At 42.8% G+C, this 24,669-nt stretch overlaps 1 protein-coding gene across 4 annotated transcripts in view; it reads left to right on the top strand.

Annotated features, from left to right (window-relative positions):
- The window catches only part of LOC144799844 (uncharacterized), a 120,234-nt gene extending 96,505 nt beyond the window's left edge, over positions 1-23,729 (top strand). Inside the window, exons 5-8 of one of the 4 annotated variants that reach the window (XM_078671422.1) lie at positions 117-344; positions 10,278-10,418; positions 19,136-19,176; positions 21,683-23,729. In XM_078671422.1, coding sequence (XP_078527548.1) covers positions 117-344; positions 10,278-10,418; positions 19,136-19,176; positions 21,683-21,709 — 437 coding nt within the window. In that variant the 3' untranslated portion in view covers positions 21,710-23,729. Of the gene's footprint in view, positions 1-116; positions 345-10,277; positions 10,419-19,131; positions 19,177-21,682 lie in introns of all 4 variants that reach the window. The other 3 variants (XM_078671424.1, XM_078671421.1, XM_078671420.1) reach the window with 3 other exon arrangements.
- The last annotated feature ends 940 nt before the right edge of the window (positions 23,730-24,669 follow it).

Genomic DNA, 24,669 nt, shown 5'->3' with positions numbered 1-24,669 from the left:
CAACTTGTTCTGTTTATCATTACTTGGGCTCCTATGTTGTACTCTATTGCTGCTCTCTCTTTTAATCTTCTGGTTAAAGATACTGCTGTAAAATACGTGTTTCATCTTTTCCCTAGCATATGTCCTAACCACAGACACGGAAATGACTACCTGTCCTGCCCAGGTCACCACGAGTGTAGGTACTACCCCTTCTCCGGCATTTGTCCAAACCACAGACAGGGAATTGACTTCCCATCCCACAGCAACACCCAAGAACCCTCCCTTCACCGACAAAGATATGCACAAGATAACCCTGGAGCCAAAGATTGATGCAACTAACAAGAACAAAAATGATGCATTACCAGGTGAGTGTTTGGACACAAAGACCCAATGTGGGGAAACTGAGGTGACAGAGAATGAACACAACATAAGGAGGAAACTAGTGTTCCTTGTCTATTAATGAGAACTCTGGTCATTTCTTTTTGTTATAGAAATGTCAACTGGATACCTTCTTTGCATCGTTATATATGTATTTCTATGTGCAGTCAGCTTTCACAGCACCTCTTCTCAGGCGGTGGCTCCTCCACTAGGGCGGAGGAGCATCGCCTCACTGCTTTCTCGCGTGCGAGAAAACCAAAACATAAAATGGTAATAACTTTTAGTTATTACAATTTTATGTTCGCTTTGCGCGTTGCGGGCGGACAGGTGGGCGGAGATGCCCTGCTCTTTGGCAGGACAGGGGAGGAGTGGTTTGCCCACTCCTGAGTGCACAAAGACTGTTTGGTCTGCCCTCTCGGGCCGCCCACACCAGTCTTGCGCACTCTGCCCTCTTCTCTATGCATGCACCCCTGCAGATCCCACCCTCATGCCTGCCTCCCCACCTGCGAGCCATGCCGGCTGCCACTGCTTTTATTTACAAATAGCTTTGTTCACATGTCCCTTGTTTGGATTTTTTCAGTAGCATTTCTTAATAAACAGTTTCTTCCATAGCACCCCATCCATACTAGTTTAAAAATGTTAGAGATGAGGAGCTACGCTAGCAACCAAGATGGCCGCATAAGCTCCCGGCTCCGCCGACCTCCGCCAGTTGCTCATAAATCCTGCTGATTATCCTGATTTCTCACTGGACTCCAGTGCAGCTGAGGTGTTCCTGACTTTAAGGGTGCAATCCCGGAATTTCTAGCTGCTTTAATGATGAAGATTCTCGGCCAAAGCCAGAGTTGAAGTCGGGGCCTCGATTTTTCACCCAGCCGGGTTGGAGTTGAATAACATCGGCCGCGGGACGTGGGTAGGGTCCGGTCTTCCGAATTGGAGTGTTTCTTGTCAGTTTTGGATGGTGGACTGGTGACAGCATTATCTCGCAGCTGCGGCGGCGTGACGCATCGATTGCTGTGGTCGGGGATCCGCTGCCCGGAGGCCCCGCTGGGCTCCCGGGGTCGATGGGCTCAGTTCCTCGCTGGCGGCGACGGTGTTGAGATCGCGCTTTTGAGAGTGCCCACAGTTGTCGCCGGATTTGCCTGTGCCTGGTGCCCCGGAGTAGTCGACCTCCGGGTTTCAGAGACCTGTTCGGTCGCTCCGTGAGGGGCGATGGACCGGATGGAATGTATACCGTCGCTGCATACGGTAATGGCCGCCATTGTGGAGCTCCATTCACAGGCCACCGCCATCATCCAGAGGATGGTCGTAATGGTTGATATCATCTGCTGGAGACCGGACTCCGACCCTTTGTTGGTTCTGGAACAAGCTGTTTTACCCGCGGGGCAAGAAGTGTCTGAGACGGAGGGCCCCGCGCTGAAGCCAGACTTGGTATTTTTTGTCGCCCCCCGAACGACTGCTAGCAAGCCCGGGATTATCGAATGTACATCCTGCCCTATGCCGATGCCGCCCCGGATGGACATGGATGATCTTATTTGTCGGAGCGAATTCTCCAGTGACTGTAGGATTGTTACCTCTCCCTTTTTCTCCTGGATGGTTCAAATACGCTCTAGAGACCTATCTTTGGTGGACAGCAAACATCGCTTGACTCTTAGACTTTGTGTACTATTATCCTGGCTTCAATCCTTCCATACTGACTTTGAACTTTCCCAACATTTTGATACTCTCATTGGAATGGCGGATCGAGCGGACAGGGCTTGCATGAAGAATCGCAGCGGCCAGGGTTGACTTTGACTGGATGGGTTTGCACCATGACTTCATTGATACGGGATTTGTAACCTATAATGGCGCGGGAGTTGGGTGGTTCTTACAAGCTCCCCCCGTCTGATTTTAATTGTTGCATTGTATTATTCTGGATACGTGTAGGGGCGGTTTGCGACTGGTGGGGGGTAAGGGAGACCGGGGGTCTGTTTGATATTTCCTCCTCCACTTTCTCTTTTTCCTTCTTTTAGGTCCAGTTCCGGGGCGACAGGCACACTGCCAGTGGGGTTGGGCCGTAGCCATTGCAGGGGTGCAGGGTGGGGGGATTGGGGAGGGGTTTGTCATTTTGCCTTAGTTTAGTTCTATGGCCTTTTTTTTTCTTTCCTTTTTTCTTTTACGAGAGATGGGTCGTTTATCCTGTATCGATTTTCTTATGTTTCGGGGTGTCTGATTTGGACTTCATTATCCTGAAATATGGGTGGGTGAGCCCTGCTGGCTGCTACTTCGCTGGATTGTTGATCATACTTTTCATCCTTAATGTACCTAACTAGGTTGAGTTGCATTCTCCTGTGAATTGAATTTCCCGCATTGATTTAGTCGCTCACCTATCGCTATGTTGTATTTGATGTCTGACACCCGATATATGTAAATTTCTCTTGTTTTGTTCAATAAAACCCTTAAAAAAAATGTTACAGATAAAAGCATGTAAAACCAATTAAAAAGATTCAAATTTAGAGACGAGACAATACAAACAAGCATTGGCAAAGCCAATGGGTCTTGGCGATGCAAATACTATTGACTTTGTCAATGTTAATCTTTTTTTAGCCAAGACCACACAATTTAAGTGTGTAAGTAAGCTTTTGGTATGGTACAGAAGTAACGTCCATCTATATAAAACCTGTCTGTACCTAATAAGGATTACAGAAGGTGTAAAATATATTATACTTCATATAACTTCTAAGTCACCAAGTAACATGTTTAACCGTCTCCAAAAAGAATTGCAAAAAAACTAAAATGTAAAAAAATAGCTACCAGAACTTTGATACCGGATGAGAGCAGAAATAAAGAAAGGTACAATTAAAAGTAGTGAAATGCAGTCAGATCTTTGAATTTGGGCGTGCAGTCAAACAGTGGTTAATTGTACCTTTGAAGTATCCGATGAGTGTGAGATTGGATTTGGAAAGTGTGCCCAATAAAATATTCAGCGCTCCGCTGCATTATGGCTAGGTTTGCTCCATAGACATGCCTTATATTTTCAATCATACATGTGTATGCACAGTCCACCATCTTTGAACATTCAAAGGGACAAGCATTGGAAGCCAATGGTAGATGTATCAGCTTTACAGCGCTTGCTTACCTTTGTTTAGTTTTTAGAATTGCTTGTATATAATTGAACATTAGCAACCCCTTCAAATGCAGTGGTGCATTGTTCTTAAGCACTAAGATATGAAGTTCTTTCAATAAAAGACTACAATGAATATATAAATAGTTTCAAAGTTAAAATTGGAGTACTAATCACTTTATTACAATAATGAATGGTGATGTAACCAGTAATTTGAAGCATAGTTAAGCTAGTCATCATGAGCACAGTTGGAAGCCACAGTGACGTTACATCCTTTTTAGGCTTTGCCTGCACAGAGCTTACACTGTGCTTGTTAAATCTATTGTATTTAATAAATCTTAAAAGGAGCTTACATACTGCCCTTCTCATTTGTTGCTGTGCTTGCCTGTTACTTTTCCTCCATTTCTATTGGTAGTTGCATACTATTTCCTGTTCTTTCCTTGTGTGTTTCTCCTATCAGTTTCCCATGGATCAAGTACTCCTTTCCATCCACTTTGGTGAGGAGTGGAACTTCTTTCAGTATGTTTGCCTGCACAGCGTTTACTGATGTCTTTTATTTAATGTTCCTGTGTCAGCACGAATTGAAAGTGCGCTTGTAAGCTGCCTGTTTTTTTGTTTTTTCTATGATGCCTTTCAAGTAATTTTTCATTTTGTTTGTCTGGCATATTTGATTTAATATCCTTGTGTCAACACACATTTCAAGCATGCTTGTTTATTTGAGGCTTTGAGGGAGCTAAAGCTATTTCCTTGTAATTCTTTAAGCTCTGACCATTCTGTGAACACTTTCCACTGCCGAAAGTCACCCGGCCTGCGCTTGCGTCACGGTCACGTCATCTCCTGCAGCCTGTCCCACTGTAATATTGTCTTTATGCCCTCTTTTAATGTATGCACCCAGTAATTCCACCAAGATGCACACATGAAGATCAGCCCAGCCAAGTACCACGCATCAAGATTAAACTAATGCATTTTTGTGCTTGTGTACGAATCACCGCACTAAAATGCATTCACCACGCATTAAAGCCCCTTTGTGGATATGCGATTATGAGAAGCTAATGCAAAAGTAACAACCAGCCCAGGTGCACTGATCACAGATTGCTGTGCCACTGAGTTTCCCAGGCAACTTTTGGCCTAGGTAGCTATGGTGACTAGTACTACAGTGTTGCGGTGGTGTAGGGCTGGAAAAAAATGTTTGACAGATCCGGCCTCTCTGAGCACATCACATGGATCCAGGAGACAGAGTCAATCACTCTGACAGAATGCAGTTTGTGCTTTGTAAAAATAAACAAACAAGACACGCTGGGCCCGGCGAGCCTTACGTGGATTCGGTGGTGCCTTCTGTAGTTTTCCAGACATGGTACATTTCAGTGATTCACTATGAGCTTCCTTTCATGTTTTTTTTACCCTGTGCCTTGTCCGCCCAGATATGTTTCCCTCAGTTATGTCATGTGTTATGGAGGTCGGAGCGAGCAGTACGCAGTGCTCAATGTTGCTTGATGCTTAGAGACAGAGCACTCTGTCCACGCTGAGCCAAGTGCACCCAAAAAAGCCCCCGAGGACCGGCCAGCTATGTCAGCTACTTTAACTCTGGGACCTGGACAGACACGATGCAAGCAGTCCTGGCCAGCTGTGACTACACTAGCAGACGCCTAACTGTGCAAGAGAAGAACAGAAGGCCATGCCTCAGGAAATTGCTCAGCCTCTTCTCTCCCTGCCAATCATCACCAGCAGCAGACCTCCTTCAGCATACCCCAGTTCACCCACAGCCAAAGAAGACATAGTCTGAACTAGCTGCCTCACAGTCTGTGGCAGACATGAGTGTGGGGAGGCACCTCTTGGCAGGAGTCAGGTGAGTCAAGCACTGACTTTATCTGACAATTACTGCCTGCTCTTTATTCTCTAATAGACACCTGCATACGCATAATTTGCTCCCTAAACTGAGACTTTTGCATATTATGGATCAATGATGTGTTGTCATACTAAGCATGCCTCCACAGGCCCCTTTCCTCAGAAGCAGGTAATCATGACAGCCTAATATAACCCCACACTGTGTCTTTCTTTTGAAATGCAGAGCTTCTGTGTTCATAATAGCAAAAGTTTAAAACCTTTTTAGAAATTAGTATGACAACACAAAGGCGACTACTTCTCCCTTTAATAACATTTCACTTGAACATTTAATGATTGTAATTCTGGGTCTTAATCGCAATGAACGATCCTCTGTGTGGCATTCATAGCCAAGTCTGGGGCGGTTCAAAGGTTCATGCAGTCTTTCATCCCAATCACCTTTCCTTGCCATTGTCTGGTACCCTGTCCCTTTCAAATTTTGTAGAGCACGCCTGCGGAGCTATGAATGTTTTGTAGTGATTAGTTCCTGTATAAGTCAAAGCAGTAGGATCCATGTCAGAAAAGAGGTTGAGGGTCCTGGTGAATTTTAAAATAGGCGAAGGAGGGAGTGTAGCTCAAATTTCCTTTTTTTGGTGTAAGGGTTGCATTGAATTGTATTTACAGTGGTGACTTTGAATTGTATTAACATTAGAGGACATTGTAGGCACTCATTTGCAATGGCAGCTCTAGGTGGTGGTTCCTTTGTAGGGCAGACACTCAAGCATGTCCCTTCTCTACTGTTCTCTAACAACACTGTATTAAGGGGGAATCTGTTGTAGCAGGTAAGGGTAAGGGTGAATGACCCTACAGCTTAAAGGTGGTATGTGCCGTCCTGTTCCTCCTTTCACCATTCTGATGGAGCCGTATTTTTTTCTGTGCAGAGTACCTTCATTAAGAGCACTATGACAGGTGTGCTACATCAGTTATATGTTGCTCCCTGACAAGGTCTACTTTATTGTTCCAGCCAAAAGAGTCCTATTTTTTAGGTTTCGCCTGCACAGCAATTACACTATGCTTGCAAAAATCTGTTGTATTAAAAAAAAGAATCTTAAAAGGGGCTTAGAGCCCTCCCACTACTCACCTTTATTTACCATTGGCAGGTTTTGTGGTCAGTAGCGTCTAATTCCCTAATACACGCACTCACATCCTCAGCTATCTTTGTACTCTCCATTGTTCCCTTAGTGTTGGGTATTTGTTGCCCACAGTCTCTCCTGCATCTTTTAGCTTTGGAATTAGATTCTGCATCTTCTTGCTGTGGAATTAGCTGATAAGCTGGTCTTTTATCAATTCATCTGTCTGTTTGTCAAACTTACAATTACTCACCAAGTCGCTGAAGTGAACAACAAACTCCTCGACTGATTCATATTGAGCCTGCATATAAAACTTGTGATGGGTTATTGCAATCCTCACTGCTGTGGCAAATATAATGTCCAGTCTGTTTGGCTACCTTGTATGAATCCTTAGTGGGTTGACCTTGTTGGTCTACTGTTATAGGCAAATATTTAAAACCCGATTTCCATATTTGTTGTTTGTGATTTCATGCAAAAACAATTTCACGTAATACCATTACTGAGAAAACATTTAATCCAAACTGTTTAATGGAAATTTCCAGAATGAATGGCAGTTACATTTCATAAAAAACTATTTATAGAATGTCTTTTTTTGCTAAATTGGCTTTTGAATGCTCATGTTTGTTAGTGTAAATGCAATGGTTGCAAATCTTACTTTCAGAAACAGTTTTGCCTGAGATATTTATTTCAGTGCTTTAGTCCAGGGGACATTAGTTCATATTTATTTCTTTTACATTGTCAAACAACTACTTTGAATGCTTTCATTCACCGGTATATCACCACCCATAAACACCTTCCCTCGCTGACCCCTCACAACCCTTAAATACCATCAACCCCTGACCCCTAAAACTCCTCTCCACACTTAAACTACACTTATCCCTGAAGCCTAAAAGTCCTTTCTACCCCAAAAATCCACCATTCTGGAACCACGAAATCACTCACTACCCCTAACCCCACCAATGATTGAACCCTAAAAACCCCTTTCTATGCATAAACTCCATTCACCCCATCCCCCTTAAATACCTACGCTCACCCAAACCCCACCCATCCCTAAACTCTAAAAAAACCCTCACCGCCCTAACACACCAGTTATCCATGACCCATAAGAACTTCCAATCGCCCTAAACTACTCATCCTCTGAATCCTAAAAAACCCTTTCTACATCTACACCCCGCTCATCCCTTGAACCTTAAAACCCCTAATCACCGTAGAGTCCACCCCATTTTGAACCCTAAAAACTCTTCCCCACACCAGCCGCTACCCGTAATTGAACCTTATAAATCTTCACCAGCGCTAAACTCCACCCATCCATGAACCCTAAAACCCTCAGTTCCCTTACACTCCACCCATCCCTGAAACCTAGAAACACCTCATCACCGAAACATCACTCATCCGTGAATCCTAAAGACCCCTTAACACCCTTGCATTCCATCCATCTCTGAATAATAAAAAATACCCCTTTCTATGCCTGAACTCCAGTTATTTCTGATCCGTAAAACCCATCAACACCCTAAACATTATCCATCCCTGAACCCAAAAACCTCAAAGTAGTCATAAACTCCACCCAAGTTTAATGTAATTTTAGACTTTTCCTTAAGATTATATTTCCATTCAAATGTTTCCTATAATTTTAGTTTTTTTTTATATTTCCTTAAAATTGTCTTTCCTTAAAATTGTCTTTTCATGATTTAGTTCCCTCCGCAGTGGTTTCTCAATTTTAGTTTTACATGAATTCGCACACAATCCATCTTTGCCTAGGGTGTTTATTGACATGGCTTTCTTTCTGTTTTGCCTGAATGACAGACCATTTAAAGCCATTAAATAATTTTCTAACTACTGCACCCATCCAATTGAGGCTGAACCGGGATTGGGTAAAGACTTGTATATTGAATTATTGTTATGAAGGATAAGCTATGCTTATAAAATTCGTCCAAAAAATGTTACACAGGCTGAATGAAATAAGACCAGATTGCATATTTTCATACTTTTGTTTGAATGGATAACAACAGTGTGTGGTTACAGTAGGGAAGTTGTCATCCACCGCACTTTGGTTTTGAGAGGAACATCAGACTGATGAGCACAGTCTTTCATGGAGTGCTGCCGAGTGCATGCACAGAACATAAGACAAGTCAGTTCATAAACTTATCACGCTTTAATCGTATGACAAGGTTCGGCCTTAACCAGTGTGTGTCAGCAATTTTATGCTTGTAAACAGCAGAGGACTCTTGCAGGCGGTACGCTGTCATGTGAGGCTGCGCTTATTGGCTCTCGTTGGTGGCCATTGGAGTGGTACAGTTACTTGTAGAAATGTCAAGCAAACTACACATTAAAGTAGATGGTAGTCTTTGCAGGGATGAAAAAAGTGTGCTCCCACCTGAAAATGCATAGAGCTGCATTATGGGGAACATATTTGTGCTAAATATCTCTGCATGTGAAGTTCCTTCTTCTCTGTGAGCATTGTCTGATGGCTGTGGGTCGGTGCTTGTTGCCAAATTGTACTAGTAAACACACACAGAGGACAGTTGTTTCAAATGTTTAATCTTTGAAGACTGCACACAGAGAAGATCTTTCTAGACAGTGAGCAGAACCTCAGCTCACCAGGAGACGCATTGCAGCCAGGGAACTATTAATGTCATACGGTTACATAAAGAGACATATTACAACACATTACCGCTTCCTAATACCAGCAAAGAGGAAATAGCCAGTGCTCAAATTATACTTTATGTTTAATACATTTCATTTAGCTACCAGATCACAAAAAACACATTTATAATGACTTTCATAATATGGAGACAATCAACTCCCTGACTTTGAGAGGGGACATGGAGAGATTGAATGTTCAATGTCCCACTTATTGTTGTCCATGTTTGCCTTTCCATCACTGCGATCAGATGTAGTTAAAGCAGCTAATAGTATAGTTTATTGGTACAACCTCTCAGTATGCATTTTTTAGGTCTGGTGTGAAAGCAAAGTTGTCTCAATTGCCTATTGTTACCAATTCTTTAAGCATAACCAGGCTGCGAGTCCACCTAGAGGAGTATACCTCTCTCACCACTAGCTACTTGCTGTTTATTGTATCGATCCATTTCCTGTAGATTGCTTGCATTGCCAAGCATGAGGGAGCGCTTTACATTTCCAAAGTACACTGAATCATTGCACATTAAATTCACTCTCATAGATTTATTTTATACAGAAAACAGTTGTTATTTTGCTGCCTGACATTGGCTCAGCAAGGAAGTGCTGTCTCTGGAAATGCCCATGACAGTGAACTAATTGATACTGTCTTATGGCATCAAAAGTGTGGAAGAGAGACAGAAAAGAATAGGATGCATTGTATGCAAGGGACAAGATAGGTATGAATGAAGAAGCTGACCAGCAGTGAATGGTATGGGGTAAGGACAGAAGCCAGGGCAAGTAGATGGATTAGGACCTTTACCCTGCATGCATTTACAACGCGTGCCATTGCCCCACGGTTTTTACTCGCAAAAACTTTTACAGCGCAATCCATTACAACGTATTGTCTATTACAACACAATTTACTATGCTAACTCCACCGGGGCATTGTAATGGGGAATGCGTTGTAATGGTTTGCAGTGTAAAGCCCTGCATTGCAAATGTGTTTGCGGAGTAAAAAATACAGGATAGAGACATGCGTTGTAATGCATGCAGAGTAAAGGAGGTTTCCCTAGTAGATAGGGCTTTAAAAAAAAAGTTTACACACATGCAGTGTTGGTTGTTTGGCCCAAGGGAAAAATAAAACCACACAGCTAAAGACTTGAAATTTGCTGATTAATAATCAAGAAAACAGCAAATGTAGTTGAAGTTCTTGAGGGTCTAACACTTTAATATACTTTTTTTTATATTGATAGCAGATGCAGAACTTAAAGATGAGCTGAAGAACTCAACACCAGCACCCCAAACAGATAAAATGAAGCACCTGATGGTAGCTGGGCTCTCTCTGCTGGCTGTGGTTGTCAGTTTGGTCTCTTATGTAAGCTGCAGGAGAAAAGGTAAGGTCCCTGTTCTACGTCTAGAAGCTGCTACCTTTGGAAGAGCCACCCAGGTTGGTGTGTGAGGGTTTTCTTAACAAACCTTTGAGGTGCCAGACATTCTAGTACTAGACAGTCATTTCCTGGCTGTCTTCTTTGGTTACATTATAAATTATAGGGACAAGGATGGCCGTCCTAGTGTCCTAGCTCTCCATTTTGGTTTTGAACCTTTGTCAGAGCCCCACCAATTCCCATCAGGGAGGACTATAGAGGCATACTTAGTCACTGTCCTGAGACTGATCTTGACGTTTGCCATGGTGCTAACTCAGTGTTAACAATAAGGGCTAGAACTGCTCTCCCTTAGGTATGACTCAGAAGTTTACCACCACTCTGACTGAGGGGGTGACACTGAGGTCTGTCACTAGTCCATGGGAGTCACACTTGGGGAGAGCATGGAGCCACCCCGCGATAGTGTTGTTTTAACTACCACCGTCCTTAGGGATGACACCTTTACTCTCTGTTTCATCAGGAACTGCACGCTAGAAGTGTTAATAAGGGTTTATTAACAATCTAGTAAATATATGAGGGCCACACGCAGATGTCGGCAAAGCAAACAACTCCTCTTCATAAACAGGCTTATCTGATGATGACATTCTATGACATCTAATAAATACCCTTGCAACATTCTACACACACTACATCACAATATGGCTGGTGTTAATTTGGCTTATGGTAAACATCTAGCCTGTCAAGTAGATGTGTATATTGTGTAAGTGTGTGTGAGCTAACACATGGTATTAAATATGCACTCTATAGTATCACGTACAACATCTCCCTTCTTTTGATAAAACATTTGACTTAAATTAATATAATCATCAACTTTCTTTGGTGCTTTTGATATCCTGCCAGAAGTTAAAACAATGCCACTGTCATTATGTGATGGAACATTCAGTTCAGCAGGTGAAGCTACACCCCTGCTTGAAGAATTTTCTTCACACATTTCATTGTTACAACTCTTATTAGCATCTACAATCATACCACTTGCCTAATTATTTGTGCTGTCGCCATCCAACCGATCCCAAGTGTGATAATCCATAACATTATAAAATGGTTATGTAGAATTCAAATACAAATAGCCATCAACACCAAACACATTGGTTTCTTTATCCATTAGTAGTCTTTCCCGTCCTGGTTTCAACATCACAATATCTCTTTTACTTCACCATCCTTTATCTGTTAATAAGACTGCACTGTTTGAAACTTTCTCAACTTGAAATAGTGAAGTAAATACAGATTCTCCTTTTTGAGCTTTCACAGTTTTTTTTATAACAACCCAATATTCTATCTTGCCTATTTTGCTTCTCATTCTACTAACAACATCATGATAAAATGTGGTCAGTTTCTACAATTTTTTGTTGACCACTGAGTTCATTATCATCAATCTTACTACACTTTTTGGCTTGTATAGCTTTCCAGATTTTGGCGGGAGTATAGTATTACCTTTCCTTCCTTTCATCAAATAGAAAGGTGAAAATCCAGTTACCTCATTACATTGTCTCGTATGAGTTACTTCATTACATTGTCTCATATGAATTCGCTCACGGGCAAATGAGATGCTACAGCCAACTGTACACCTTCTTTTAAAAATCTATTAGCACGCTCAACTTGACCATTGGAAGATGGACTGTATTATTGTGTTTTCTCTTGTTGCCAAGATGTTTTAAGAAATTAGTCATCTTGCTAGTGGTATGTTGTGTCTCATTATCAAAAGCTAATATGCTAAAGGTAAACCTTCAGTTGCAAAAATCGCTTGCAAGGACTCTATTACTAGTTTTGTAGTAATATTGGAAGGGAATTCATAATGAATCCATTTGGTGTAATAATCTGACAGAGCTACAAGCTACCTACTATCAGACTCCAAAATGCCAAATGGACCTGAAAAATCAATGGCAACTTCAGTCCAAGGTCCCTTGGGAATGTCTACAAAATGCATTTCATTTTTGGTAGTTCTCCAATGTTTGTCTGCTCCAAGACACTGGACACAGTTATCCACAAAAGTTCAGAATCTCTACATGGCCACCAGAAATAACTTCACAACAATGTTTTGGTAGCAGTGGTGCCCCTTATGGTCCATCAATATTTTCCTAAGTTAACATGGTGTTATAAATAACTCATGTCTTAGTAACTTACAATTTTCATTGGTCAACTCTTCTGCCACTTGGTAAAATGATTTTAGATTATTGCCCGAATTTCACAATGGTGGCAACCTACCAATAAATCATAAATTCCATTAATTTTTGTAATATACTGTCCCCTTTCAAAGCGTTCAACTTTTCTTTCTCTGAAATGACTCCATTACTATGCTTTACTGCATCAATTGCTGGCACAATACATCATTCCATGTCTTTCAACCACTCATCAATTTGATTCTCCAACGGTAATCTAGATAAATAATCAGCACAACTGTTTGAACCTCCAGGAATATGCCTTATCTTCAAATTATATTCCTGCAATTTCGATATTAATCTAACCATTCTAGATGAAGCTTTGCCACTACCCCTGCCGCAACCATCCATCAGGTAGATGAGCGGTTTGTGATCTGTTACTAGCTCAAGCTCTTTTCCCCACAGATATGTCTTCAGTTTTACTACTGCCCAGACATATGCCAATGTTTCTGTCTCTATGGTGCTGTAAAAAACACTCAGCAATCTTCAGTCTTCTAGACATGACTGACACTGTGTGCTCCTGACTGTGAACTTTTTGTGTAAAAATGGCTCCAAAGCCAACTGCTGTAGCACCCACAGTACCTATATTTTGACCATTAGAGTCATATGGATGCAAAGCTGGTGCTGTTACAATGGCATTCTTAGTTACTATAAAAGCACTTTCTTGTTCCTCATGTCACTCAAATTCGGTACCTTTTCTCAACAGTTTACTTAAAGGTTCAACCGTATCTGCATATCCTACAATGAATCTCGAATAATACTCCCTATACCTCATAAAGGACTTCAGTACTTCTTTCTCATTAGGTCTTGATGCTTCTTTAATTGTTTTTATTACAGCTTCTCTTGGTTGTATTCCTTCAGCAACCGACATAGGCCCTAAGAACTCAATTATAGCTTGTAAACATGTACATCTGGATTTTGAAACAGTCATTGCTCTGTTACTTAATATTGATAGAACAATATCTAATGCGACATTATGTTCATGTATTGTTTCTGCATGTATGCCCTCGCTGAGGCTAAACCAAAGGTAATCTAACATATCAGCAAGCACCAAAAGGTGTCACAAATGTTGTGTAATCATTTGACTGTTCTGACAATTTCACCTGGTGATAGGATGACTTGAGATCTATCAACAAAAATTATTTAGAACCACAAGTTGCGGCAAACATGTCCTGAATTTTGGGTAGTGAATGGCAGTCCACAGTTATTTTCTTATTGAGAGATGATAAATCAGCACATAACCTGACTACAGGGTGGGGGTGAACTACATTAGCAGAAACCCATTCTGACGAGTCAGTAGGTTCAAAATCCCCTTCACTGCACAGCTTATCCAATAACATTTTCAACACAGCTCTTACTGATAGTGGTACAGGTCTGACTTTGTGTTTGACAGGCATTGCCATATCCTTTATTTTAATTGCATGCTAAAACCCTTTTACGCACCCAATGTAATCTGAAAAAACGTCCTTGTTTTTACTCGGTATACATTCAACAGTTAGATCTACTGCATCAGTTACATAGGACATAGGTATTTCACCAAGGACAATAGGTTCCAGTGATCCAGATTTGAGAATTACACCAAGTATGCCTAGATCTTTCCACCATAGTTTGTTCCTGCCTCTTTCTGCTACATGTATTTTTGTTAAAATGTTTCTTCCTTTGAAGTTTAACGTATCCTCAACACACCCTAGCATCATAATGCCAAATTCTCCAAATGCTTTCGGATTTATATCCGTCTTATATAATTGTACCTGTTTCCAAAACCTATCATAAGATTGATCTGCAGTAATACTTATAGGTGACCCTGAGTCTGCCATAACACATCATTTCCCATGCTCACAACTCCTAGCGGCGCTCTAACTTTTTCTGTAGTATCTTTAACTGTGAGCACTATGTTAGAGCACATTTCTTCATCAAACTCGTCTGAAGCATTTACTCTTACTTTAGTTACATTCCCTTCTGTAGGAAGGTAGGATCCTTCTGCATGGTTACCCCCACTTTTTGCCTGGTGCTAAGCTGTTTTTGACTAGTCTGACTGGGATCCTGATAATAACGACCCCAGTCTATCTGCATTCTCCCTTAAATTGTTGTGGTTAGTATTTAGGTACATCCAAGATGGATACGTGGGTACCCTTATCAGTCCCTAGTATACGGTACTAAGGCACCCAGGGCATAGGTACCCCAGAGGTCCCCCATGGGCTGAAGCATGCATTACGCCACCCATGGGACACCATTCAAAATGGAACTACAGGCCTGCCATTGCAGCCTGTGTAAGCTGGTGCTAGCACCACTTACTACAGATATAGGTTTCATATATCTAGTGTCACTGCACTTAAAACCTATAAGTCGCCCCTATAGCAGGCCTTTGCAATCCTGAAGGCAGGGTGCTTGGTTCTAAGTGAGAGGGTGCCCCTGCATGAGGAGGACACCCCAACAGCCTACGGAGTCCATTTTGCCTGGTTGTAAGTGAAACAGCTAAATACTATATAGAGGGGCACCGCGTAATTCCACGATGACCATCTCAAAATTGGCGGAAACTAATCCTGTTTGGTATCAAATATGTTTGAATCATACCCCCACACTGTAAATGGTGTGGGGGTATGATTCCAAGCACTGAAAGAGCCCTCTGCCAGGCTCTCAGTGTCCACGGTGCCAGTCTTCTAGACCTGGACAGCATAAAATGGTTGCTGCCAACCAGAGACACGATTCTGCCTGCTGATGAGCCAAGCTCAAGCAAGGGAAGGCTGAACAATAGGCATCCTGTCACAGGGTGGTGTGACCACTTCCCAGACAGAATTTAGTGTATTGGGACTGGGTGGGTGCGCTTGCCTGCGCCACTAAGTCTGCATGAGGGGCACAGTTGGTGCCTCCATACATCGTCCAGTACAAACCAGCTCTTGGAGCCGCTGTCACACAATGCCTTTGGCAATCCCAAGGACTTCTTGTAGTGTAAGATTTCTGCAAGCCAATAGTCATTCTTGAATTTTCTTAGAGTAACAGTAGAAAACTAAATGATTCCTGGCGTAAATGTCAACCAATTCATTAAATTTGCGACTGGCCGCCAGTATTTTCAAAGCGGTAAAATACTCTTCTATATTTTCTTGCTCTAATTGTTTTTGCATGCAAAACATATGTCTCTCAACTATCACCTTTGGTTCTACTGAGAATTTTTTTTCCATGTATTTAACAGCTTCTTGATAGTTATCCAGTGTTATGAATTGACCTGGAACATTTTTATACTCTGGTAAATTGTCAAAAATGTCCTGTCCTTCATTACCAAGTAATCCAAACATTATAGCATTTTTCCTTTCTGGATTATATGCTTTTCCATCAGTTGCCACCAAGTAGTTCTCAAAAAATCTGTGCTAGTTCCACCATCTCATAGGTGGTTTTCCTGGTTTACTTAGGAACACAGCCGGTTCACTAATGGTGTTGCTGTGTGCCATGGTGGTCTTAACTTCTTTTATATAGAATTTTTCCTCTGTGAAAGACATAAAATTCTGGCACAAAACTCTCTTATCTTAGCTTGCTACCACAATACAGATTAAGATTGTTTCCTTTAGCATGTATATAGGAACTATTAATTGTTTGAAAAGTACTTCATGCCAGCCAAAGCTTGTGTTAAATAGACAAGGCACATAAACTAACTGTTGCTGCAAAGAAAACTGCCACCACAGAACAGGAACTGTAAAAATAGTCTCACCGATTTTAATGGAGTTTAAGCACAAGTCTGAAAGACCACATGCTCCACTGTAAATAAAGCCAAGCACCTCCAATATAGGAAACAGTCACAATTGGGCTAAAAGGGTACTGTTTGCTTCAACACAACGGTAGGCAGCCCAAAGTAAGATGGTGGCACGCCCCGTTACGCCTCCGTGACATGTGACGCACTGAACACCTGAAGCTGCTCTGCTGCAACATTAGGGCACATGCTCCTCAACTGCTACTTCGATACGACAGTTACAGCCCAACAGTAAAAGCGCTAATGCGATTAAAGTCTCTACGTTTAAAAAAAAAAAGATTAATCCCCGGCTGCTACACCCCCACCGTTGTTTTAGTTTCACTTCCTTATGCACTGATTGTCCTTCAGATTCCTTTAATACTGAAGAGCCCATAAACGATTTACTCACGGTAGTGGTTTCATCCCTCTTAATGCTGTGGGCCTCAATTTAACTCCTCGCCAGATTGTTACTTCAAGAACCACACTCCAGAAGTGTAGATAAAGGTTTATTCCCAAACTAGTAAATATGTGAGGCACATTCACAGGTGACGGCAATATAAACAACTCCTCTTCATCAACTAGCTTATCTGATGATGACATTCTATGACATCATCTAAATACCATACCAACATTCTATACACACTATGTTACAATATGAATGGTGTTGATTGGCTGAAGGGAAACATCAAGCCTGTCATGTTGATGTGTATATTGTGTAAGTGTGTGTGAGATAACAAATGGTATTAACTATGCACAATATACTACTATGTACAACACTCTCCCTAAGGGTAGAAGAGAGGTCCACCCAACATTCTCCCCTCTGTAAGGTGACATTGACATCAACTTCCTCTTTCCATGTGTGATGTGGTTCCTAAGGGTAAGTGTAAACTATTCCTTAATCCAGAGTACCTGGTAGAGGTTTTTTATTGCATTGAATCAGAAGCATATATTACTTCAGTTTTCCTTCTCTCCTTCCTGCAACTGCTCTACTCTACATTCTGATTGATTTTATCTTGAATCCCCAGTCAAGTCACCTAGGCAACCACAAGTACTAACATCTCTACACATCCTCCCAGCCATCACTTTTCTTTGGCCTTATACCATCAGCTATTATTTCATGCCCCAGATAATGTACTCTCTCTCTCTTCCTATTTGGCATTTTTCCCAGTTGTATGGCGGATCTATGCATGCCTTTATCACACATGCCGTTACATCACGGGCATTACAACAAATGTATCTTTACCTCACATTCTTTTGCCATGCATATCATTACAACAACATGCCTTATGTAATGCATTGGACTTTAGAGAGGTATAATTTACTATTCTAGCTCCAGCCTGCGAGATAGTAGGAAAAGCGTTGTACTTCTAAGTCCAGCGCAGCTTTTCCTAAGGCATGTCATTGTAACAAATTGCGTGTTAATGGAATGCGTAGTAAAGACGCATTTGTTGTAATACTTGCAATTTAACAGCATGCATGGTTCATGCTACATTGTAAATGCTGTGTTCCTTTTTTTGTCTTTTAATCATTAAGCCATGCTTTTCTAAATGTATCATGACCTCCTCAAATATCCTGTCATGTTAACACACATTCTTCCCCACAATCAAGATATAGTTCTGGAAGCACAATACCTGTGACATATCTCCAAAAATGCGTGTCTCGAATCTTCATGTAAGTGGGCCTGATGTTAGACAGCAGACATATCCAGCACACTAAAAGTAACCCCCCCCCCCCACGTCTCTAGCATCTCAGATATGGTGGGAAGGGGTTGTCTGTCCACCCAAGTATTTTTATTTAAATCACGCAGATCTATGCATAAGTGAATTTCCCTTCCTTCCTTTGGTGCTACTACTACCAGAGCCAACCATTCTGTCACCTCAATGGATTCCATTATTACGTGATCTAATACGCTTTTTAATTCTTGGTGCAATCTGTTTTTCATCATATTTGGAATGTTTCTTATTTTGTGGACCGCAGACTTAGCTTGTTTTTTTCAAAATTGTTTAATTTAAAAACCCTTGCAACAGGCCCAATTCCGGTTTAAACACTTTGGATACTTCCTTTCCGCATCTCATTAACATCCCCAATATTTGCCTTTTTTGTTACCATCACAGGTTCTTTAGCATTTGGGTTTATAATGATGGAAAAGGTTTTCCATTATTCTCATATTATTAGTACATCGTACTATATGATCCCTTCGTAATAAGTCAATTAATAGCTCAAATCGGCAGGACAAAGCTAGACCTCTCAACGTTGCCACATAAGATGCAATATCTTCCTCAGTCTTTTGTACTCTTTAAAGAATTAATGACGTTCAAGGACTACGTTGGTTTTAGGTGTAAACTGTAAATCTAACATTTGAATAGACATTTCATAGGCATTGCTAGGTTGGCCATTCCCCATTCCTAGCGATACCTCAGGTAAGTCCTTATGCACTCTTCTACCTTCCATCAGCAAGTGACGAAGTAAGAAGGCTTGCCTTCTCTCTGGACCATACTTATCACCTCCAGTTGCAAGCACATATGTTAGAAATAAGTTTTCCACTATATGATTGGATCACCAGGAGTAATTAAAAATGGTGAAGGAGATGCCATGCGTTGGTGCGCCATGGTATCTGCAAAGAAAAGCAAATAAAAGCTCAAATATATAAAATGCATTTCTAATTCAATACTGTTGTTTCCTCTTCTGCTCTTCTTTCTCACTCCTTCACCTCCGACTTAACAACTTGCCTCTAATGTTCATGAAGTCCCATGTCCTTTCTCAGTGTTTGTTTTTCCTTCTCCTCAAGGCAGACTGTTCACCAGGAAGGAATCGGAGACCTGCAGACATGAAGGTAAGGATGTACACTCATTGTTTTCACTTATTCCCCACTTTCTTCTTAGTGCCCAGCTCGCTCTTTTCATAGCGCACATCGCCCGACCCCGACTTCAGCAATGTACAACTTACACTCCACAGAGTGGCACTCTACTAAGCCAAAGGTCCGTGCACTCATGCACACAATCGTGGGCAGATATGCTCAAAAATATCCATGCGGGCTGCCCTTATGAGCTTTGAACTCGTGCTGAAATCAATCAATCAATCAATCATGGACATTTATAGAGCGCACTACTTACCCGGAGGGTCTCAAGGCGCTTGGGGGGGGGGGGGTGCTGCTACTGCTCGAACAGCCAGGTCTTGAGCTTCTTCCTGAAGGAAAGGTGGTCTTGGGTCAGGCGCAGGTCGGTCGCGAGGGAGTTCCAGGTCTTGGCGGCCAGGTGGGAGAAGGACCTTCCTCCTGTTGTCGTCCTTCGGATGCGGGGGACGGCGGCAAGGGCGTGACTGGCTGATCAGAGGTGGCGTTTGGGAGCGTAGAAGTTGATGCGGTTGTTGAGGTAGCTCGGGCCTTGGTCGTGTAGGGCTTTGTGTGCGTGGGTGAGGAGACGGAAGGTGATTCTCTTGTTGACGGGGAGCCAGTGCAGGTCTCTCAGATGTCCGGAGATGTGGCTGCGTCGGGGGATGTCGAGGATGAGTCTGGCCGAGGCGTTCTGGATCCGCTGGAGTCTCTTCTGGAGCTTGGCGGTGGTTCCGGCGTAGAGGGCGTTGCCGTAGTCCAGTCGGCTGGTGACGAGGGCCTGGGTGACCGTCTTCCTGGTCTCGGTGGGGATCCACCGGAAGATCTTTCGTAGCATGCGCAGGATGTTGAAGCATGACGAGGAGACGGCGTTGACTTGTCTGGTCATGGAGAGGGAGGAGTCCAGGATGAAGCCCAGGTTGCGTGCGTGGTCTGTCGGTGTGGGTGCGGTGCCCAGGGCGGGGGGCCACCAGGAGTCGTCCCAGGCGGAGGGCGAGGAGCCCAGGATGAGGACTTCCGTCTTGTCTGAGTTCAGTTTCAGGCGGCTGGTCATCATCCACTCGGCTACATCTTTCATCCCTTCGTGAAGGTTGGCTCTGGAAGCGGCGGGGTCGTTGGTCAGTGAGAGGATCAGCTGGGTGTCATCGGCGTAGGAGATGATGTTCAGGTTGTGTTGGCGTGCGATGGGCGCGAGGGGGGCTCATGTAGACGTTGAAGAGGGTGGGGCTCAGCGAGGATCCTTGAGGGACGCCGCAGATGACTTTGGTGGCCTCTGACTTGTACGGTGGTAGACGGACTCTCTGTGTTCTTCCGTCGAGGAAGGAGACGATCCATTCCAGTGCCTTCTCCTGAATTCCGATGTTGCTGAGACGCTGCACTAGGGTGCGGTGGCAGACAGTGTTGAATGCTGCGGAGAGGTCTAGGAGGATGAGGGCCGCTGTTTCTCCGTTGTCCATCAGGGCTCGGATGTCATCGGTGGCAGCGATGAGGGCGGTCTCGGTGCTGTGGTTGGCTCGGAAGCCAGACTGTGAGGGGTCGAGGGATCCATTCGTCTCGAGGAAGGCGGCCAGCTGTTTGTTGACGGTCTTCTCGATGACTTTGGCTGGAAACGGGAGGAGCGAGATGGGGCGGTAGTTCTTGAGTTCGCTGGGGTCCGCTGAAAGCTGCTGTGGGCCCTGCTCGTGAACATTGAACTTGTACAGCTAACTCGAGGATAAAATTCTCTCGTGAAGATCCTCAGGCCATTCTTGTGCATAGTTGGACTCGTGCAGAGTCTCGAGTCTATGTGAGCAAGCAAGCTCCTACTCTTTTGCCGTTACTGCCAGTATACACTACGTGCTCAAACCCAGGCTCTATGCCTGGAGTGACTAAATTATTTTAATTTTACTTTGCCCTCAAGCAAATCACAGCATACCAAACTCTTCTTCTCCTATATTTTGTTCAACCCTTGCTTCACAGAAGTTACACACCACTCCCTCATGGTCCAACAAGAGGAACATGCACAGGACGTGATAATAAATCTCCTTACCGGTCTCCTGTCATCTGGTCCCCTAAGCGTTCTACACTAAGGCAGCAGATACAAGTTCTTCGAGTTTTGGCATTAGGAATGAACACTGAATGCTTGGGTTATGGAGATGAATCCTTAGAGCAAAGCTGATAAATGTTGGGAGATAGAGCTGGAGAAGTAGATTATGAAAGCAAGTTTGTGTAGATGAATCCTTTGAGCAAAGGGTGTAGAGGTGGATTATCTAAGTTAAGGATACTGTGAGCTATGGCAACAGTAAAACATTCTCATATCAGGGGAAAGGTTGGAGAATCTTCGAAGTGAGGGTTATAGAGATGGATACATTTTGAGAGCAAGGGTGGTAGCAATAGATTCACATAACATGATTTGCAGAGATGGGTCCTTAAGAGTTAAGGCTGTAGAGATGGTCCCTGAGAGAAAGGGATATGAAAGTTGGTGCAATTCTACTCAATCATGCCTCTAACACTTCTTTTGTGTTTTCAGCTCATGAGGACAAATATGATGCAGTGAAGCAGAATGAAGACACAAAGTCTGCAAAAGATGAAGCTTTCTCTGGGCATTAAGGTATCTAACAGAGAACGTCTGTGATGGCTACTACGCAGCTAGGAAAAGACCTAGCATATTTTCTCATTGCTCCCAAGCTTACAAGCCAGGAGCTTGGAAAACGCTCACTACTGCTCCAGATCCTACGATGATGTGGATTGTGGCTGTGACGGGTGGCTGCATCACAGCAATCCTCCAGGACACAAAATGGCCTTTTCCATGTGAGCCAGTGTGCTAACCGCTACTTGCAAAAGCATCCAAGCAGTGCTCCTTTTTACACAAGACAACAAGGAGATGACTTGAGTGTGCTCACCACAGTTATAGACCGTACGACTATGCTGTTTTATGTGAGCTCTCGATTTCATCAGACTGCAAGAAGATGGCTCGAGCATGCTCCCCACTGCACCAGACTCTTGAGGAGGCAGCCTGAAGTGAATCTTCTGTTACATAGGACAATTCAGGGGAAAAGGCTGGGGAGGATTACCTCTGTTCTGATTTATACAGTATAAACCCACACTTGATGAAACAAACTGAATTAAAGAGCCGCCAAAGCACTAACCTGCACAGTTTGTTTTATACCTGGTAGCTGGATGTTTTTATTACACTGTCCAGTATTGCTGGAGCCATCACTGCTTCAGGCTTTGTAATATGGTCCACCTTTGCTCCAGACTCGTGGCTGGACTGACTAGTACAGCAGACAATATTGTTAACCTACCACAGCACCAGACTGGTTATCTCAGCCCAAGAACTACTTGCTATTCACAAAACAATGACATTTCCCACATATTCTCAGTGGGCTCAAATCTACTTTCTTTGTCCAAAATGAGGATGAACTTGAACCTAAGGAGCATAGGATAAAGCTGACAAGGCGGTCAATTGAGTTGCATTCCCTAAGCCTCTTTTGTTCAAATACTGTGCTGGAGTGTCTCTAAATGTTATGGGGCAGTCAGTGCTTTTGTCAGGAACACTGTGGGCCATTTATTGCTCTTCCTGTTGAATGAACCCATAGCATCTCTTTGTATGTAGTTCTGCAGAAGGCCTTCCCTAGGGCCTCCTGGGTCATGGTACAATAATGTAATTATACTACATGTTTAACATAATAGGTTGATGAATACTTGAAACTTTACTGATCAAATCTAGATTTATCTGTATAAATCACAAGTCAGACGTGAAGTACATTCGGTTCCTGAAACTTAATCAGTTTTTAACTCATCTGAGTCAACCTATTTCTCCCATTTTAAAGGCCTGAGTCTGGTGATTTGGTTCATTCTTTGGTTCCATTGCTGCCTTGCTGGTCAAAGAAAGTGACTGAATAATCTGGTCAGTTGCAAACCAGTATGATCAAAGCCTCACGCACAGTGAAGCTTTCTCCAGCCCCAGCTGCATTGCTGGGCCTGTGGAAAGCAGGCACAGGCTCCCAGTCTGCAAGGGAGCACAAAGTCCCTGCGTTCAGGCCAATCCTGATGCTGCTTTCATGCAGGGCCATGATTTGCCGCAGTGCAGTCTGGGAGCCTGTCTCAGAAGCAGGAAGAGCACAATGAGTGGACAGTGGATCAGATGCGTTTATTTATTATTATTATTTTTTTTTATTATTTTGTCTCCCAAACCACCCTGAACTCCTTTCTCCGGCCCGCCTCGCCACTTTGGCAGTTGACAGACAGCTGCTGCCTGTCATAATAAAATGAAATAGCAATAACGTATTACAGCTGAGTTGTGACATCATAATGCTTGCTGCCCAAACCAGCAGACAATGTGAAAGGCAGATAATGGAGCATCATTACAGTTACAGTCTAAATTTTTTCTTAGGAACTGTTTTTATAAAGTGACCACTGATCAACACAATCAAGAGGTTTATAGCAACTTTATTATTTCCACATTGTTTATTACAGGAAAGAAAGAATGTCTCTGCATATTTTTGCTCATTGTGAACGCCCCTGTTTATTCTGATTTATATTAAACTGATTCTAGTATAATTTTTCGCAAACTACTGACGACTTTTTTGTTGTAATTTCGGACTACAGATTCTGCTTTCATTCTTCATGTCTACAACCATATTACCTCTTTCATGCAAAAGAGTAGGACACCAAAGATGTAAGCGGTTAGTCGGAGGGTGATGGTGATAGTGTGACCATGTATTTAAAGTAACAGTTCTGCCTACCCTGTGTTAAAAGGATATGAAGGTCACCTCAGAGTTCTATAACCTTTATAAAGGAACACAACCTTCATTCAAGTTCCTGTATAAGGTAGAAGAACTCCTCAGTAAGTTATAATATTGTTTTAATGTACGGAAGGTGATACTTTCTCCCACATATAAGTTTTATCTTGACCTGCATATCTACTTACGCAAACGTACCTTGCAATGTAGTGGTGAGGTTGATGTAATGGATGAAATACAAATGTCATGAAATATATTGCATATGATAGTACTATACCAGCCAGATACATCGAATGGTCACTAGCTGGGATGTATGACGGAACCACGCATGCCATTACCACGCATTCCTTTACAAACGCATCCATCACCATGCATATGCCCTTACCATGTATTCCTTTACCACCCAAATTTTTATCATGCACTTGCCTTTACCACGCATTCCTTTACAACCTAAATGTAAGTATTTTGCAAGTAAGTATACAGTCTTCATATATATATATATACATATATATATATATTGATTCCCAACTTTGCCCAGATATGAGGCCGCACTCCGGTTTAGGTGAGTCACAGACTGTTTATTTCTGACACAGTCAGCTTCTCTTCCCTCGTAACGTCCCCCGGCCTGACGCGTTTCAGGGAATACTTTCCCTTTGCCCCAGTATTGGAACTTTCATAGATTCCCATGCTTTGTATCATTCCCCGTCGTCGGAATGCGAGCCTCGGTAGTATAAAAACCATAGAAACAAAAGAGAAACCTAGGCCTAGGCCT

This window comes from Lissotriton helveticus, chromosome 12 (genome assembly GCF_964261635.1).
Source record: "Lissotriton helveticus chromosome 12, aLisHel1.1, whole genome shotgun sequence".
In the NCBI taxonomy this organism is placed as follows: Eukaryota; Metazoa; Chordata; class Amphibia; order Caudata; family Salamandridae; genus Lissotriton; species Lissotriton helveticus.
Note: the sequence above shows the minus strand (reverse complement) of the source record. Positions and strands in the feature narration are given on the sequence as shown.